Below are 20,609 nucleotides of genomic sequence, written 5' to 3' on the forward strand. Positions count from 1 at the left end.
TTAATAGCTTACAACATACCCAAATAAAAATAAATTAAAAGGTTGAAGTCAAATAAAATAGGCATAAATAAATCGTTTTGTATTAGTACTTATATAGTCTTTTTCGGACTAGTTCATTTTCATTCCGTAAAGTCCAAGTATTTGTTCTGACTAGTTTAGTGTTTTACGCCAGGGCACATTTACAAACATAGGGTATGTATATACGCATGCACCTTAATAGGCTTATAGTGCAGTTGTAGCTAAGCCTCTGTAAGTGTATATCAAATTAGATGAATTGCTTTGTTCCGTCTTTCGTCTGATTACAGAATTTCTCAAAAGTTTAAGCAATCAATGTGTAAACATTTATAAGCTACCTTACAGATCGATTCAATATTGGCTTTTTCCGTTAGCCACCAAGTATTTTGATGAAACTTTCTTCCATAAAACTCGGGTAATTTCAAATCTAATACAGGCCAAATATTTTATTAACATCACGACTAATATTTGGAAAGTAATGAAAACGGGTAAAAAGAGGTGTCACAAAACTGCATGTAAGACTGTAAAATTTTCTTCCAATCCACATATTTTAAGTTTAATTCAATATTTATTAATTTTGGTGCAACAGCTTCAATAGAAAATGTTTTCTATTGGTAGATAAATTCATTCAAATAAATGTATGACAAAAAAGCTCCTTATAAGAACCCATATATCGCAACAATATCGTTAAACAACATCGCGATGCACATCACAATTTGGAAGAAGAGCCAAAAAACTAGCAAGATTTAATGAAAGCCGTGTAATATTTTTAGAAAGAGGAGTAAGTGCGAAATAAAAGAAAAAGCGTCTAGTGCTAAAAGCAAAGCAATGTGAGTAATTTACTTTACAGTTCATACTAGTTCAGAATTACAGAAAAAACGATGTGTTGAGAGGCATTTGCTGCTTCGTAGCTCTGCGTCGTATAAAATTTAGTACCGACCTGTTAGGAAAGGAGTAAAAGCTTACAGGACACCAATTACACGGTGCAGCGTTCAAATGCATTTGGTAGGAGATGTTATTTTTCTTGCGCGCATTGTCAAGTAAAACATGAGTCGAAATGTGATATTTACCTTGCATCCACAAAACCTTGATATAGGGTGAAACAACCAGTTTCTCATTCCTTTGCATGCTTTTTAGCCTACAATTTAAGGTTCCTTCCATTCCCTACTACTCAGCTCGCTATGCTTGGACTCTACTCGCTTAGTTAGTTATTCAATTGTATGCTGAACTCCGCATTTGTCAATTCTCCAATCAAAAACTGGTTTTCAGAGGTTTAAGGAAAATGAACTGAAAATTGTTGATCCCTTTTCAGTCGAATAATAAAAACATAAAATATGCTTATATACGAGTAGATTAAGAAAATATATCAACTTAATATTCACTTTATTTAACCATAATCGAGCATGTAAACATAATTTTATTGCAGCTGACAGTAAGTATTCATAAACTGTCTAACGTTTTGTATTGCAAGCAGTCTTGATTATGCAATAATAATTAAATTTTTGTTACCCAAGCTAGCGCGCATTAAATTTAATTCAGATGAAGATACGTATCCTATTGCTCTGACAAAGATATTAGCTTTGAAGGCATCTAATTGCCTTCATATCTGCATAAGCGTCAGTTGATATACACACACACACACACGTAAGCAGCATGTGATTGGTTGCCCTGCAGGAACTTGCTCTATTTGCAGCAAGGATGGCAGCGAATTTGAAGTGATGAAAATGTCGTGCTTTTGCTCCTTTTCTTACAGGTAAATGCTAAATTTTGTACGACGTCACACCAAGCAGCATGAAAATGCCTCTCAAAACATCATTTCTTCCGTAATTCTGAACTAGTAAGAACTGTTTTGAAAAACTAAAAAAAAAACGACTCACCTTACTTAGATGTTAACATTAGACCATTTTTCTTTTATTTCACAATTACTCTCCTTTCAAACGAAAAACTATTTCTTGCATTTCATTTAATTTTAATTAAAATTCGTTAAAAATATTATTTCTAAATTTTTGCCAAGTTTTTCGCCTTATGCTTTTTTTTCGATTTGCCCTGAGGCCATATAGCTCTTTTCAACTAAGACTTCGTGCGACAGTAAAAGTTATCCGGGCAACATTTAATATGCATGTGAAAACATAGATTTGATATAATAATACTGTATATTCAGTTTTTCATTTTCATATCAATTTAATTTTCCAAGGACTTTAAAATTTCCAAGGTCTAAATTTTGCTGTTATGCTATTAATATGGATATTAACAAAAAGAGGAAGTAAGCAGCTATTAAAAAAGTTTTTGTTTGCTTTTAAACTTTGTTTTTCTAGCTTTTTTTAATGACTTAAAAAGCATATAAGAACTAAAATATGCTGGTAAGAAGTAAACAAGCATTTTTTCTAGTAGCCACTTTCATTCGTTGTTAATATCATAAAGTCTATTTAAGCATTTAAATTAATTTTTTGAGTATTTTAAATGTGAAATAAAAATTTATTTCCTTCAAAAAAACAAAATTGATGACAAAATAGAAAACGGAGCGCAACTGATGCACCGTTACCATAAAAAAATATATAGCTTTACTCTCATATGGTTTTTCTTTCTCGATAATAATAAAGTAGACTTTTAAAGAATTGTGTTACTGCCCATTGTACTTTATATTATATTCCGTTTGACAATAAACCAAAACTTTTTTCTGTAAAGCATTATAACTCGTTTGAGGGGCTAGGCTAGTGCCTTCGACTACAGGATTTAATTCATTTTGTTTCAAAAAAACCCGAAGAACAGAGTAATCAGGCAAACATTTTTCTTAGAATAATACGTTTTTTAAAAGAGACTACAAATATTTTTACAAAAGAGAGATTTCACACGTTGACTACAAGGCCAAGTATGGTACTCGTAAAAGATTTACTTCGTCTTATCTCTCTACAAGTTTTTAAACCATCAGCTCAAATTTTGTGTAGGTAATATCGACACAAGTTCTTCATACGGTGTCATAATAGACTTTAAAAAGGCGTAGTGGGCTACAGCTACAATCCAACCTGGTATTGGTTAGATTTGAGGTTTTTTTGTTGCAATTCCAAGCAGTTGTTCCAGCGCAACTGTATGTAGTGAAATGTCCAGTTCCTCAAAGAAATGATTCCCTAGAAATTTAAAGCGTATTCTTCGAAGTGCTTGATATTCGCCCAGAAAGCGCTGACTGAACTCTACCTTTTCTTAATCACTATAGCGCATACTGCGTGTAGCCTGATGAGAGTCCGATAGGTTCTATTTTTTTTAAAGTCCCCATACTTCATTCATGAATTTTCGGTCAAAGTGAATGCGATGCTCTATGCACATTCAGATTAGTCAACCTGCAGTTATTAACAGTTCAAGCCTGCAAAATATTTGTAACCTTAGACTCGATTTGCCAAGACCAATCACAGAAGATTTACTCGCGCACTTATCAGCCTTCGTAATTTCTGAAAAAGTGATACTTTCCAGAACGCAGTAAAAATTTGAGGCTTTGCTATCAAGGTGCAATTGTACAACGCTTCTAAAAAATTAATGAGATTCGTTGATAAACCAAAAAAGGAATGTGCAGGGAACCGAAATTTTCTCTATTCAAAGGCACACGAGTACTTGTGCGAAACAAATTTAACATGAAAAATATTACTTATGCGAGCACAAGTGAAGCTATATTTTTTTCGTGCTTAAGATTTCAATACCAGAAAAATTGGTTGATTATTTCAGGAAAAAAGCGGGGTGATACTATTGTTGATTAACTCGAAAGCCAAATGTGGTAAAAAAATTATCCCTAATGGAGGTGAAAGCGCCCACCAAATCACCGAACTATTATACATATTTTTTATATGGATCTCTCAAATTAAATTTAAAATTAATGTACTTGACAGGAAGAAACAAAATTCATAAAAACTACAGATATTAAGCTTGAAATCACTTTGAGTCGCAAAATAAATAAAAGTGTTAACAGTACAAAACTTAGGACGGGTTTTGAACAAGTGAGGATGAAGTCACTAACAAACCACTTCGCTTTTAGCAAACTAATACTAATATTGAATAAAAAATTGAATTCACTAACTCAGGTTTTCCCAACGGGGAAATAGAATTATAAAAAGTATGCCCATATGTGCGTGTGTATGTGAGTGTATGAGTAAGCAAATGAAAGCCAATGGGGCGATTATGTGTGCATGACACACATTTCAAGCGGCTGTTCTAAACAAAAGGCATTAACAAACACACAGGCACGCTATAAATTTCCACAAAAGCAGCAGCGATAATACTGCCAAACTGGCTATATGCGCAATGCAATTGTGGTCGTGAATGTGTGCATATGAGGATATGAGGACAGAGCTTCAGGATAGACATCGGAGAGCTTGCCTGTCGTCTGCCTTGCAGCTCTGTGATATGTGAGCACATCATAATTCAATCACTTGCAATAGCTACTAGCTGCTGTCGACTGGATATACATATGAACATGTATGTGTGTAGTAGATGTGTAAAAATTTTGGTATGTGCGATGTTTGAGACATGGCTGTGCTGCACCACAACAAAGCAACCCTACTTTGTTGACTATGGCTAAGCTAGTACGTAGTAAGTAAAGCAGTTTAACGGGGCACGAGCCCAACCGTCAGTCAGTCACATAACCAGCCAGTCGGTTGCTTATTCTGTAAATCAGCGAGTCAGTATATCAAGAAGTCAGTGCAGCTTTTAGCTTGAAAAAAGTGCGTACATTTGAATGGCGTTCTTTTCGAAATATTCATTCACAAAAATGTTAAAATAGCATAGAATAGTTATACCATACCCAGGCAGGAAGTAGTGTCAAAGTAGGACACAAGCAAAATGACACAAAAGTAGAAAGAGGAAGTAAGAAAAATTGGCACGCAAACGAAGTCATTCTTCATATGGTTGTGTGTGTTTGCATGAAGCAAAAATTTAAACCAGAAAGCTACTGGCGCAAAAAAAGTTAGAGAGAATAAAAGCTCTTTACAAAAAATTAGCTTCGCTTTATCAAATGCAATTTAGATGCACATTTGTGAAAATATTATTATTAAGGTAATTGGAGAAAGATGGATTGAAATAAAAACAAATAAATTTTAAAGCCATTTGCCACTTACTTAACTTTTTATAACCACAAGCTTTTGTAATTGTATTCATTCATAGAAATGGCTAACAAATTCACTAGTATTTTTTGTAAAGGGTGTTTTTTTTAGAGGTTAGGTTTTCAAGTTGGCACTACTTTTTTCGTAGATGGTCTTTTTGACAGCTGTCACTTGATTTATGCTCAGTTTGGTTTGCCATGTCATAATGAATAGACTTACACCTGAACAACGGTTGCAAATCGTGCAAATTTATTACGAAAGTAATGGTTCGGTTCGCGCGACGCATCGAAGAAAATTTTGTTCAGCGATGAAGCTCACTTTTGGTTGAATGGGTATGTCAATAAGCAAAATTGTCGCATTTGGAGTAAACATAATCCACAAGCCATTGCTGAGACGCCGTTACATCCTCAAAAAGTCACTGTTTGGTGTGCTCTATGGGCAGAGGGAATCATTGGTCCATATTTCTTTAAAAATGAAGCCGGCCATAATGTTACAGTCAATGGAGAGCGCTATAGAGCCATGATTAATGACTTTTTCGTGCCTGAATTGGACGATGTTGATGTGGACGACCTTTGGTTCCAACAAGACGGCGCTACATGCCATACAGCCAACGCAACAATCGATTTATTGAAGCAAACTTTTGGTGAGCGCATTATCTCGCGCCGTGGACCTGTGGCGTGGCCTCCAAGATCGTGCGATATAACACCGCTGGATTATTTCTTGTGGGGCTATGTGAAGTCGCTTGTCTACGCAGATAAGCCCGAGACGATTGACGTCTTGGAAGAGAATATTCGGCGCGTTATTGCTGACATACGGCCCCAATTGCTGCAAAAAGTGGTCGAAAATTGGGCCTCTCGGCTGGAATTTATTCGAGCCAGCCGCGGCGGCCACTTGCCCGAAATCATTTTTAAAACATAATGGCAAACCCTTATCTTTATAATAAAGCTAAATTCTTGGTCATAACATTAAATTATATACGTTTTATTTCATATTGAAAACCTAACCTCTAAAAAAAACACCCTTTATTTTTTTAAGTTTCACTTTATTTGAATTTATGTATTTAAACTGGCGCATTGCATGACCTAAATAGGTATTTTCAGTTGTTTGTGTAAGTCTATGAAATTATGGATTTATTTTAAGTTTGTTTTTTACAATTGGGACAAATGAGAATTTAGTGTTGCTCTATTGAGTATTTGAAGAATTATACACGAGAGTCGTTTGAACAATTGGTGCAAAAATTTAAACTACCTGATTGTTTGGGGTATAGCTTTTTTAGTTTTCGACATAGTATTCTTTTAGACTTATACAATTCGTCTAACACTACTCTAGTTTGTTGATCCTTTCCGAATAATAGGTTTTGTTCAACTCTGAAAAATTGCCATTCGTTTCTGCAATCACCTCGTCGTTTTAACAAAATCTTTTTCCCGTCCGCCATTTCTTCTAATTTGGTAACAAATAGTAGTCCAAGGATTCTGAGGGAGCTATATGTGGAAAATTAGGGCGATGTGAAACGAATTGAATCACATTTCTATTAACTACTAGCTGAGTAGTCGTGATGGAATAAGAAAGTCACTCGACTTCCTCGATTCACACGAATGCAAAACACAAAGAAACGAATTCATTTGGCTAAAACTTGGTGAGCTTTCTCCCAAAAGATACTATTAACTACACATGACCACCTGCCATTTGTCTGACTTTGTACGGACTTTTCAAACTATCCTTGCACAATACGAATTAAATACAAAGGCCGCGGCTTTGCTTGCTTATAAAATACGTAACAGCAATAAAATTCTGAAAGGGAAAGACAAAGAAATTCCGCTTTTAAGTTATTTTTTTTTTTATTATTTGAGGATATTTACGAATTCGACTAAACTGCATCTGTCAAAGTATGCGTCACTTAATCTCCGCGGCTGACTATAGCTGAGTGCTCATTTTTCAGCGCTATTGTATAGATATATTAGATCGATCCCAACCTTTATAGCCTACAACCATTTCCAATATTTTTTCAATTAAAAAAATAACGGTCCATTCCATTCGAAAAACCAATTTTTAATTAAAATGTCCTTAATCATAATTTATATGATGCCCACATTCGTAAACTTAATACATCTGTACTTAATACATATGTATTATATAAAAATAAAAAATAAATAAAAAATTAACAAATAAAAATAACAAAAAAATATATATAAAAAAATTAAAAATTTTGTATTTAAAATAAAAATAAATAAACAAATCTGCAGTGGTTTTATACGGATTTATATACCAATGCAAGTGCTAATAGCAATGCTCGTTTTGTATGTAAATATTCATTTGTGGTAACAGAAACGACTCAGCATAATTCCATGATTTATACATAGGAGTGTTAGAAGCAACACTAATGTTAACATTAGCCCTTAGCCCTTTCATGTATGCATACATAGCTCCTACATTGTGCTGTATTCCGCATGTATTAACAGCAGTAAAGCGATGTGCGGGCACATATGCTTGATTTTAAAGGACTTTCGAAGCCCATGAGTGAAAAAAAAAATATTTTTGCCTATAACAATGATAAGTCCATCCTGTATACTTAAATAAATTAAAAAAGAAACGGATATCACGCTTTGTGAATAGATATACTATATATTATTTTCTGTTTGTCATCTATTTTTATCGGTTGGTCATCTATTCTAATCGAATATTAGCTGCAATAAAAATTAAAAAAAAAAATAATCTGTTAGTTCGAGAAGCACTCAGGTTGAATTCGCTAGGAATTCCTGATGAGTCCAGGTTGGGTCCGTAATGAGTTGTAATACCACTTTTGTCCTCCTTTTAAGAAATAAACTGTTCTGTTTTATTCGAGTATGTTTTATGGAGAAATTAATTGTATCTTCGATACCTGAATGAGTATGAATTAAAAAAAAAAACTATCGATTGCACTTCACCGGGCGTACTCATGACCGTATTCATTGTTTACAGAGATAGCGAGGCGTGCAGACGTGCTTGCAAAGTCTAATAAATCTCTATTTGTGCCCGTAAGGGATTATTCGAGGATAATTAATGCCCAGTTATAGGTCCCAAGGATACTAGTCCAGGTGTATCTCGTAAGGGACCAGTCCTAGACTTTTTAATAAGGTATAATATTAAAAGTTGATCTGCATGGCCATTTCTGGTACAGCATTCATTATTATAGCAATTAAAACAGTTAATATGTATAATAAATTTTAAATACTCATACAAAGGGTATGTAATAAAATTTCGGATTTTAGAAGTAATTGGAAAAAATATGGCACCGCATGGAAATAATCACTTTCACAAAACTTTTTAAATAAGTGCGCCATATTTAAATTTTCTACATCTAAGTATAAAGATGTGTGCCGAAATTTTAGGCCAACACTCTATTTATTATTTTCAGCTCTATTTTGTGTATTTCATTTATTTTATTTTATTTTTTCTATTTCGGACTGAAAGGGGCGAAAAAGTTTCATGTGTGAAGGAAATAGTAAGTTATTAATTTATTATCAATAATCCTCGCACCATTTTATCCCTCTTTTACCTTTAAAATAAATTTAGATGCAAATTTTGAACCGGAGTATGACCGAGTTTATTTTTTGGCCTCTTATGGCAAGCCTTTGTCAGATTTTTTTTTTCATTTTGGCATTTTTCCATTATTAAATGACCATAAAAAGCTCCCTCGCATACAATAAGAAGTTGCTTATAGCAATTGAAGCTAACGAAATAGCAACCCCCTGCACTATTTATGTACATGCGAAATCGTAGTTGCGCGAGTACGCCTTGGCGTATACGTAACTTAAAGGCACACCTACCCATAAACCTATCACCAAAACGAACCCAAATCGGCAATTGTCTGCATGCATTTAAAATCAACCATACACTTACCATTATATATATCCGATGCTGTCGGTACGTGCTCCGTATTAAAACGATTCTTAAGATAGGATAAAATCAAATTAGTCTTTCCCACAGCACCATCGCCAACTAGAACGCATTTAATGGAAGGTGTTTCGTGTTGTTTTTGTTGCACTTTCGCCTGCACGACAGACGTATCGGACTTTTTATCTATAAACGAGCAAGAGAAATGTGTGAATGGTAGAATGAGCAAAAATAAGTAAATTTTGTAGTATGCATGCATTTAAGGTAAGTGTGCTGGTAAGTAGGTAAGTAGAATATTGCAACTAATTAAGGCAACTTTAAGTACAAATTATAAACTACAACGCTGATATAAAATGTTTTAGCCTTCTGTTTTTTTTCCTTATTTTCTGTCTATACACACACTTCTTAATACAATTTTTTTTTTCTTCTTTTAAATCGCTTTGCATTTTTCGCACGATTTTTTCTGCTACGCCTCAAAACTTTTTAAATTGCTGCAATTACCTTTTGATGCAAAGCTTTTCTTTTTGAACTCTCTTGATTTTTATATGTATGTAAATGTATGTATGTATAAGTAATTGTAGTATTTAAATATGTACTTCAGTGTACTTGTATTGCCCTCACCTTTGCTGTTTCGCTTTGATTTGCCCTTTCGCAGCAGCAACTTCGCGCCTTTATTACTGCTACTATCACGTGAACTGGAACTGGTATCGCTGCTCGACTGTTGTAGTTGCAAAAGAAAAGCGAAAGAAAAGGGATGTGAAACATAATAAAACGGTAAATTACTCTTCAGGTAGGATTTTAAGTAGAAATAGTCAGTGTAATAAAACTACTTATATAACTGTAATGTTTACTTGTTATGTATGTGTGTGTGTAAAGCAGTGCAATTGAGCGTTGCTTGTGCAATGCAGAAATTTTAATGACAGTAAATTCTACCTGTTCCATGGTGGTATAGAATTTCATTATTTATAAGAAGAAAAAACATAAAAGAAAACCACTGAACAAAACAAATTGAGTAGTTTTTTGCTTGAGTGTGCTGTAACTACTCACCTATACGTTATTCCGAAGAAGCAATTCGCGTCTTATTGAATTATTGATATAACTGAGTCAATTACGTGTCTTAAAAGAAGTATAAATGTATTTTGATTTGAAGTAAAACAGTTTTTCTCACACAATAAGATATTCGTCGGTGGAAATAAGAATACAATTAGCATTGCATAAGTAATACAATTATTTTAGTTTAATTAAACTTCAACTATTAGTTGTAGTTTTTATGTCAATTATTCCCACATTACACAGAATTTAAATCAAAAACTATGTAGAGTATAAATATAAAATTGGCGCTTACACCCTTTTTGCATGTTTGGCCGAACTCCTTCTCTTATTTGTGGTGTGCGTTCTTGATGTTGTTCCACAAATAGAGGGACCTGCAACTTTAAGTCGACTCCACACGGCAGACGATTTTTTTATAAGGACCTTCTATATGGCAAAATACACTCGGAGGCTTGCCATTGCATGCCGAAGGACGACCGCTCTTAAAAAACCATTTTATATTTTGTAGTCACGCAGCAAATCATTCCGCTACGACGACCACTATAGGGTAGTATCACATAAAATACAAGGTGAGCGTTTAACGTTTGGAATTCAATATCAATCCGTTGTAAAAAAAGAGGCATGAATATTTTTCTATGACTTTTTTTATTAGAATGAGTAAACCTTTTCATGGTTTATTTGGTGACTTCAACTCCTATTTCGAGCATCAGCAGTTATTGACTAATTCTGGCCATTTGTTTGTTTCTTATTTAATTTTAAGCATTTTTTATGAAAGTATAGTTCCACCGCCTCATTTTAAACCGAATCTAAAATATAGTACAAATTTAAATAAAAAGTGTAAAAAACCACAAACAAAAATATTTTAAAAGTTAACTCAATCTTTGAGCCACTTCAAACTTGGATTTATTTAAAATTCATTCGGCTAAAACTGCGTGCACGAAACTTTTCTCGATGCAAAATATTTCATTTTTTTTTTAATTTTCTCTAGAGTTTCAAATTTTAAGTAGTAAGCTTTTTCTTATAGTATAACTTATATTTTAGTAGAAAAATAAATAAATACTTATATCTTTGCTGAAGGAAGATCGAGGTTTTTTGAGACAGACTTTGTAATCAAGATATCCGATAAAGACTTCAAGTGAAAGTGCAGCAGCACCGAGTTTAAATTTCAAATTCTGGTTATAATGAAAATGTTAAGCTAAGCACACTCTAGCTTAAAAGTAAACAGAATCAGCCTGCCTGCCTTCTTTTGCCACAATAAATATGGGTATATAAAGAAAAAATAAAGGAAGAGAATATATTTTTCGGAAATCGGTTAGGAAATTTCTGTAAATAAAAAAGTAAGTAGACCTGACTAGAATAAATCAAGCATTCAATAATTGTTGATGGTGTAATTTACTACACAAGTCTTTTTAGAAGAAAGTAAGGATGCAGCTTTTTAGTATTACAAATTCTTTGGATGCGGAGTAAACTTAAAAAATAATTTAGGATTATAAACACAAAATATAGTTAGTCTTGTAGAGGAACAATTATTGTAAAAAGCGAAATAATTGAAATAAATAAAAGCAATCATAGAATTTTTATTGCTAAGCTTGCTGTGAGCTCACAAAATTAAAATACGAAAAAATAAATATTCAGAGGTCACTAAAACATTCCAAATGAGAAAATTACACGCAAAAAACCTTTTGACAAGTTTTTTTTTTATTTATTTATATACTTCAGTCTACCAAAAATAATCTTATAGAGAAATTTACTTTATTAAATATGGTTAACATATCAAGCTTAAATTTTACAATGTTTTCATTGAACTTAATGAGGTTACAATAATTGTTACACAATCGCGCTGATCGTAGAGGAGGTTCATTTAATACATATTTAATAGTATTATTAGAAAAATTAAATAAGCGAATATTCCTTAAACTATAAAGAGAAGTATGGCTTAATAACTCCTAGCAATCGATATTGCCATTAATGATATTATAGACAGAGATTATTGAGAAATATATTTGCCTATCATGTAATGACTGTAAACCAAGTAATTTACGACGACTTATATAAGGGCCAGATTTATTTTGCCAGCCTGCTTTAAACTACGCTATTTTGTTGCTCAAACTTTTTTCTATTTTCTTGAGTGGAATTTACCACTTAGCAAAATAGTAAGAAATAAATTGTGCAAGGAAATGTTTCCACTTTTTTTGTCAATCATTTTATATTTTTATTAAAATTTTTACTACAAGTAGTACGTGCCCTAGCGAGAAACCTTCTTCTTTCAGGTGCTTTTTGAATTTTGTGTTTCAGACTTCCCAATCTAGATTATACATTTGGCATGCGAGGAGGCGATGCGAAAACTCTATTAAGTTAATTTAAAAACAAAATTATAAAAAAAAAAATTTTTTTTACTCTCGAATTATGTTTATTTAAATAACATCTCTTGTTGAAATTTAATGAAAAAAAATAACACTGAAAACATTTGTTAATATTTTTTTTTTTGACACCTCTTAAATACACCTTACTTAACACAGTAGCTCAACAATTGAAAATTCGTTTTCTCTTCTGGGAACCTCATATATAATAATGGAGTTGTGAAGAGACATTTTGAAAGCTTGTTTACATAAAAAAAACATGATTTCCAGGCTTTGCTATTTTACATGAGATACTTTACTTTGAATGTATAAACTTTGTGTGTATGAGTATATATTTTTTCCTTAGTACTCTCAAAATAAATCGCTACAGAGTGACACTACGGTGGCATAACATATCAAAAAAAATTTCCCAGATTTTAAGTTCCTTTATGTGTCGATATATTGTGTAATAGCATTTTGAGCCCATAATTTTTATTTCTAAATTCCTTTTTACCCCCACATTTCCTAAAAACGTAGTCATAAAACTAATGCTGCGTTTTATCATTCCATCACAAAAATCTACTTATTTACTTTACTAAAAAAATTTATTAGCCACAAAAACATATAAGCAACAAAGAGATGCAATAAAACAACTCACTTTCAATTCAGGCACAGACTCAGTTGGAATAATAAAAAGTAATTTGGTGTGAATTCGACAGGTAGAAATAGCTTCTCGCTCAGCCACCTCGACCCGAAAATCACTTTTCAACTTTATGACAAATATCAAAGCTGGCACACATAGTGCAAAAGCCACAGCAACAACATTGTACCACTAATAAGAAGCACATAAAACGTGATAATATTCTTATACGAGTATGTATGACATACACACTTTCACACTTTCTAAGTATAGGGTCTTTCAAATTCGAGTTTGAAAATAAACCTTAATTAAAGGAATTTTTTGAGTGGGAATTCAGAATTCAAATTCAAATTATGATGAACGGTATTTTCCAAATATATGTTGAGTGCACGCTTACAGAAGTCGATTTCTTCGGTGACATTCTCGATCACATTTAGTTATAATTACGGCTATATTGCAGACATTTGTATTGAGTGTAGTCTTTCAAAACTGCACTTTTTTCTAGTTTATTCGTTTACATAAGTTCTATTCTGAAAATGGTCCCTCAGGAAATGGATCAAAGACCTTAAATTGATCTTAGCAGTCAAATTTCCAGACCACCAGACTATGACTATGTGTTGATGTCTCTTGTACCGAGCCAATCGACTCAAGAGCTTCACCTTTTTTATTTTCAGCTTTTTGTTATAATTAGGACACAAGGTGGATGCACGAAACTACTTTGCCAATAAAATTCTTGCTCAAAGAGAAGATTGGGTATCCCTGAGCTATTTGCGGCCTGCTCTTGAGGATGTGGACTACATGTCAAGTCAGTATACACAGGGAGCATCTTAAGGCTAATAAAGCACCAGTACGCAATTGTTGTGCATGTCCTCCCCGGGCATAGTACGCTAGGTACCTATACATGACATGATGTGGCTTAATATTATTTCGATTCAATTTTGCGACAGCTTTCTGGAGGTTGAACTGGAATGATCTCATCACTTATTCCCCAGCTGCTTAGCTTTGCATATTAAGATTCAAGCACTTTGGCTTTCGCTGTTTAATTACACCTGCTGATATAGAAGGTTTGAATAATACAATCTGCTGAACAAAGTGTTTACCAAAGCCATAACTGGTCATTTTTTGGATATAACCCTCTATCTCTTCTTTTCCTGATGTACGAATATAAAATGTTCCCAGAAGTAAGCCCTCTTACTTTAATGACAACCAGCCAACATAACCGATTTATTTCGGACTCATGGTTAAAAGCACCTAAGATGTCCACAATTTTTCGATATGTAGTTTTTACAGATCCAATATTTTCGTATGGAATTTTAATTATTTTTATACAATTCTCGAGCGAAATTAAACACGTTTTTCCAAATTGTAGATCGTCTACTTGAAACCTGTCCGTCTGCGATTTTTTTCCAAATTGTGGATCGTCTACTTAAAACCTGTCCGTCTGTATTGACAACGAACTGTAACAGCGGCAAAAATAAAATCACGACAAGTAAACTTCTATAAAGACCCTATATGGTACATATATTTGGCGGGCAAGCACTTTAATATGCTTCCAAGTGTGAATGCTTGTAGTGAAAATAGAAAAGTACTACCGAGTGCTACACTTATCCGTATTTTATGACGTCCGCAATCAATCATGAAAATGTATGTGAACGAAAACATATTTGTGCATGAATTATAGTAGATAGTAAACGAGTGAGTAAAATAAGGGAAAATGGGTGAAATACGGCAACACGCGTTTGATGAAGCCACAGCAGATAGGATCCACACATTATCACAGATGCTGTTGCCTATGCAAAAGGTAATAAAACAAATGACATGCAGACGAGATTATAGCCGACAACTTAAATAAAAATGGCGATAGACGGCAGTGGTTTAAGTGTGGTAATAAAATGAAAAAGTGCAAGCGTTTATGAACACGCAAGTGCTGGGGTGACGGCAGGAACTGCTCACTTGGTGTTATTGGAATGAAAGCAAAAAACAACCAAACGAAAAATCAAGACTCATATGAAATTCAAATTGGCAGAGTGTAGCGATTTTTCCCAACACAACTCGTACTACATTTACATGCTTGCATTAATTTGAATTACAAGCATATTTAGGGGACAATTACATCGTTCATGGGGTATTCTTTTAGAAATCGCACATTTTTATATAAAAATGTAGCGAGCCATTTGTGATTTAACTGAAATGGTTTTATGGATCTTATATCGAAAGTAGGTATATCTGAGGTTCTTATTATTTATATACAATATATTTTGCATATTATATGAATATTTTTAAAGTGGCTCAAATTTGTTTGTAAGTTTTTAAAACAATAAAAAAATATTTCTATTCGAGTATTTTTATTTTTATTTTAATTTAATTTTATTCTTATTATTTTTTCTTTTTTTAATTTTTTTTTTATTATTATTTTTTTTAATTCATAAGTCTTTGTAATTTTATTTTTATTTCATTTTTTTTTTTTTTGCTTTTTTTTTTTGTTTTTTGTTTTTTGTTTTTTATTCAATTTATTTCATTTTTCCCCTTTTTTGTTTTGCTTTGTTGTTTTTTTTTAGATACTCAATTTCAGAAACTCACATGCTAGAGACCTCAGCGCACGATAAACAATTTTTTTCTAAATGTTATGATAATTTTTTTCTAAATTAAGAAATTCGTTTTTAATAGAAACTTGGACGAGTGATACGATGATTATACGTAAAACAACTACTACGAAATGGGGATAAATTGTAAACATTTATTTTATGTAGAAAAATAGTAATTCGTTAATAATCTTTAATTTTTCTTTTTCTCAAAAACTTATTCTTTCAGCTTCAGAACGAAATAAAAAAAAAGTTTGTAGAATCAAAACTAAAACTTTTTTAAACTGAGTCTCCAAACCAAAAATTACGAAAGTCACAAAATTTTTAATTTTAAACTAAAAAAACTACAAAAGCGTACACTTTTCCCACATAAAGTAAGCGGCATAATGATAAGTTCCCCTTAACTAAAGGGTCTTTCAAAAGTGACGCCCAGATATCAGTAGTAAATAATTCCCAGACGTTATCTTTTTTTATGTCGTCTTTGACATTTGGCAAATAGACAGATATGCAATTTTAGTCGAGAAAACAACTCGTTAAAAGTATTGAAACTTACTATGAAAGTGCCCGATTTTTAAGAACAACATAACCCAAAATTCGTGGTTTTTTTGGTGGAAACAATCATCTGAATGAGTTGACAACTCAAAACTTGGTGAAAAGCTTTCAAGAAATTGGTTATGTACAGGATAGAAAAAGGACTGGGCGATCAAAAACCGGACGTTCTGTTGAGCATATTGCTGCTGTAGCACAACGACTTGCTGAACAACCTTCAATATCGATATCTCGACGTTCTCAACAATTAGACATTCATGAATTGACTGTTTGGCGGATTTTACCTGACGTGCTCAGATTGAAATTAACAGTGCTTGGATTTTCTTCTATATACCTACATACGTACTTCCATCATACTTTGTATGAAGAAAAAGACGTGATACCTCAGTAATAAAAATTGTGAAAAATCAACGGTATTTTATAGTCACTTGCAACTTACTCTCTGTAGTACTCAATTTAATGGGTAATAAAAGTGCATACGCAGAAAATGTCGAGGGGCTCTGGTTAAAGAGTTAAAAGTTGTGATGGAAACTTCAAACATTTTAATAATTTAAAATTAGCTAGGTGTGTTTATTAGGTAACGAGATGTATATGAAAAGAAATCGTAGGGGTACAAATTATTAGTGGTTAGGGCAAGAATGTAGATTGTTTTCTCAAACTAATTCAAGTTTTTTCAAGAATTATTTTTATAAGAATATAGTTCATTCTATAATAAAAATTACATAATTCAAAATTTAAGACTTTGTGCATCGTTTTTAAAAATGCATCAAATTTCCATTCCACATTTCACACTTCTTTCAGAATTTAAAACAAAAATTGTGTACGCAATCTTAATGAGTTGTAAAACTAGAAGTGTAAAAGTGTGATGGAAATTTTATGAATTGTAAAAACATGTATTGATATGGTCTTTATTGTAGAATGGCGCTATATTTTTGTAAAAAAAATAAAAGAAATTAAAACTTATTGACAAAACATAAACTGCTCATTTGGGGCTTTTGTGGTGGTGCTTTTGTAATAATGAATTTTTCTTCAGAAAAGTAAGAAAAGTAAAAAAAGTCATTTAGCTAAACGAAAAAAAATGAAAAAATAAGTCGATTTGTAAAAGAATGCGCCACATGCATATATATGTTAGCGTATCGTCTACACAATCATTGCCATGCTGCAGGGATAAACACGAATGTGCCTGCTGCGCTTTAGCTGTAGCCGCCAATTTGATAATGATGACAAGCTACCACACAGAAGTGACGAATCCCTTGTAAGACGTCGAATTTGTGGGCGCGCTCACTTTTGCACTAACACTCTGGCACACGCTTATGTATGCGCATACATGAGGATGCATTCTAATTACATAGAGGTGAAGAAATTTATGCAACCACACTCGTGGAATTAAGGCGTTACTTGACGCCGACTAAATTAAAGTTGTGTTGCCTACAGCAGTGAAATGCTTCAATGTATTCGTATGACATATGTATATATAGATGTATGTATAGGTGAGTATGCATGCCACAGAATTCTGCCCAATTTAATATGCGCATATAAATTAGTAAAAAGATGAGCTAGAGTTGCATGCCACACGCTGTTGCACAAAGCAGTCACACACATTCATACATACATGCATATACTATATATATGTATACATACACTTGCTCGCAAACTATGTGTTGCCGTGAGAATTTTTGCTGCTGTCGTTTTTTCCGCCGCATTGTTCCAGTTGCTTTTGGCAATAAATTTCAGCTACTGCATAGAAAAATTGCTGAAGGTGCAAAATTTGCGCCAGTTACAGCATTTCACAAACACTCGAACACACATATTCACGCATAAAATATATACTCCGGCAAAAAACTTTACTGTGCTAAGGTAAAAGTGCTAAGCATTCTGTGTTGACGATTGTGGCGGCGGAAGGTGGGAAGTATAGCAGCTGCCTCGGCTACGTAGTTTACTTCTATCTTGGCTGTCATACTTGTATGTTTTTTTGGCGCGAGTACAGTTTTATTAGGTAACTAACGTGTTTGTTGTTATTGTTATTATTACACGCACGCATCCGCAAGACGAATCGAAGAGAATTGAAGTACGCTGGCAACGCGGCAACTGGGGCAATCAAGAAGTGCATGCACGCAAACTCTAGCACTTGTTTATATGTATAATTCTATATATATATATATATATAATTCTATTCTATATAGAATATATGTACATATATGTGTGTGCTTAAGAATAACTGGTTTCTTGGGTCAGTTAAATGTCTGCAGAGAAATGCATAAGTGGCGAACTGGTGTACTTCTAGTGAATTTTGAATTACTATGAGTACTGACTATTTCATATTTCCCGCTTTTTCATAAAAGAACAATGCCACGTCAAGTGATGCAAGAATTTTTGACATGGTCTTACATTTGTCGGAAAATTGGATTATTTGTGGCTTGAGTATAATATGAAGGGAAATGAAAAAAATTAATAATTTCAAAATTAATTCATTGTTTTAAATTCTGATATATAAGTAGAGCTTTTCTAGATATTCTCATCTTGTTTTTTCTTAGGATAAAATATAGTTTAAAAAAAATTGTTTAGCAAACAATTGTCTGCAAAAAATGTTGAACAATAAGTTTTTGTCATTTTTTAAAAACACCCTCCTTTCAAATTTCCGTAACTCACTTGCTCGCTGCACGTATGTCAATTTAACTCGAAAAGTAAATGGAATCTCATTATGAAACTTTCAGGGATTACGGAGCATTGCTTCCGCTATTAATAAATATTGCAAAAATAAAATCTGAATATGATATTTATATATGGTAATAAACAAAAAAATGTCCCAGAAATATTTAACAAAATTAATAAAAAAATTTCCAAAATAAAAACTTTTTTGAAGCTAAAAAATAAAAAAATATGAATAAGAACAGAAGTTATTTCATTTTAAGAACTCCATACCAAAACTTTCATTTTCAAATTTTTTTTAATACTTCTTCTGTTTACTTCTAATTATATGTAGGTACTCAAGCTTATAAGCCAATTTTCAGAAAAAATTCAAACCATGTCCAGAATACTTGGATCACTTGATCACCCTAGCTCAAAAACATAAGAAGCGAAGAAAAATGGCAACTACTAGATTGAGGAGAGTGTAAAAAATGACGAAGAAGGTTCAGGAGACACCGGTTATCTAGAGACCGAATAATTCACCTATTTTTACGATTTTGTTTTGCCATTCAAAATAAAAAAAAACACAATTTTTCATCTTTTCTTGTTTATTTCTACATCTATTGATGTAGGAAATCAGGTAGGTTTTTTTTATTTCCACGGTTTAATCTGCCATTACTGCTAGCCCATCCACTTGGAGGTTAACACCAAAACTGTAAACAAAAAAATTTGGAAAAGAAGTTGAGCTTACCCTTCTAAATTCCCTGCGAATTCGGCGACACTCGGTAATTAATAAATGGGCTAATTGGTAAACTTGATCCGAGTATCTATGCACTAAAGATGCAAGTTTTTTCGATTCTTACAAGTCCGCGATTTCCGGGATCTCGTTATTGAAATCCCGAAATATATTTTTTTATTTAAAGTGGAAATTATTTCATAAGCAACAAAATTAAACACAACGGCTAAATTTATGTGCATTTAATTATACTTTAGCGTAATATATCAAGAAAGTTAGTGCAACTTTTTACAAAGGGGCCTACGTATTATTGTATTAAACAGCGGAAAACAGAAACAAAAACGTCCGAACATATTGAAATTTGCAAAAAGCGAATGGCAGTATTGCTGTGTTGCTATGAAAAGGAAGTTGCCTGTCTCCAATTCAAATGCTTCGTAAAAAATCACAAATAACGAAAACCTCAAGATTATAGGCAAATAGTTCCAGTATTTTCGAGATTTAAAGTTATCAATAATCTGGAACTTCGCAATTCCAGCATGCAAGAATTTACATCCTTACTATGCGCATATCACCACCAAATTAAGGAAAATGTATGCCGCCTGCAGCACTGCGACACGATACGCTCTAGACGACACGCCATTCAATCTGAAAAAGAACTGACAACTCTACACAATAAATAAGATAAGAAAAAGATTTTTCAAATACCGTTCGCCCCTCGACAGGCAAACCTCCGAGTGTATTTCTGCCATGAAAAAGCTCCTCATAAAATATCTGCCGTTCGGAGTCGACTTAAAACTGTTGGTTCCTCCATTTGTGGAACAACATAAAGGCGCATGCCGACTAAAAAGGGTGAAGCATGTACAATTTTTTTGTCCTATTAAAATATTTTTTTTGTTTGCAAGAAAACACGACTCAATTTTTGATCTCACATATACTTTGTTGTTATCTCGGCAAATCTCATCTGAGCGATTTGTGACATCAAACAATAAACTATTTATATAGAAATCGAATGCAAAAACTTTTCATAGTTTACTTCAATTAGGAAATATAAAAAACATAGGCCTGCTTTTTAACATTTCTTTTTATATCCGACCAGCGCTATGAATCCTAGGG

At 33.0% G+C, this 20,609-nt stretch overlaps 1 protein-coding gene across 2 annotated transcripts in view; it reads right to left on the reverse strand.

Annotated features, from left to right (window-relative positions):
* The window catches only part of LOC129237355 (probable serine/threonine-protein kinase yakA), a 189,339-nt gene that overhangs the window by 40,137 nt on the left and 128,593 nt on the right, over positions 1-20,609 (reverse strand). For both annotated transcript variants that reach the window (XM_054872044.1, XM_054872043.1), the window contains 2 exons: positions 9,594-9,690; positions 8,979-9,158 (listed from right to left, as the gene is read on the reverse strand). In XM_054872044.1, coding sequence (XP_054728019.1) covers positions 8,979-9,158; positions 9,594-9,690 — 277 coding nt within the window. The remainder of the gene's footprint in view (positions 1-8,978; positions 9,159-9,593; positions 9,691-20,609) is intronic.

Source organism: Anastrepha obliqua, chromosome 2 (assembly GCF_027943255.1).
Source record: "Anastrepha obliqua isolate idAnaObli1 chromosome 2, idAnaObli1_1.0, whole genome shotgun sequence".
Classification (NCBI taxonomy): domain Eukaryota; kingdom Metazoa; phylum Arthropoda; class Insecta; order Diptera; family Tephritidae; genus Anastrepha; species Anastrepha obliqua.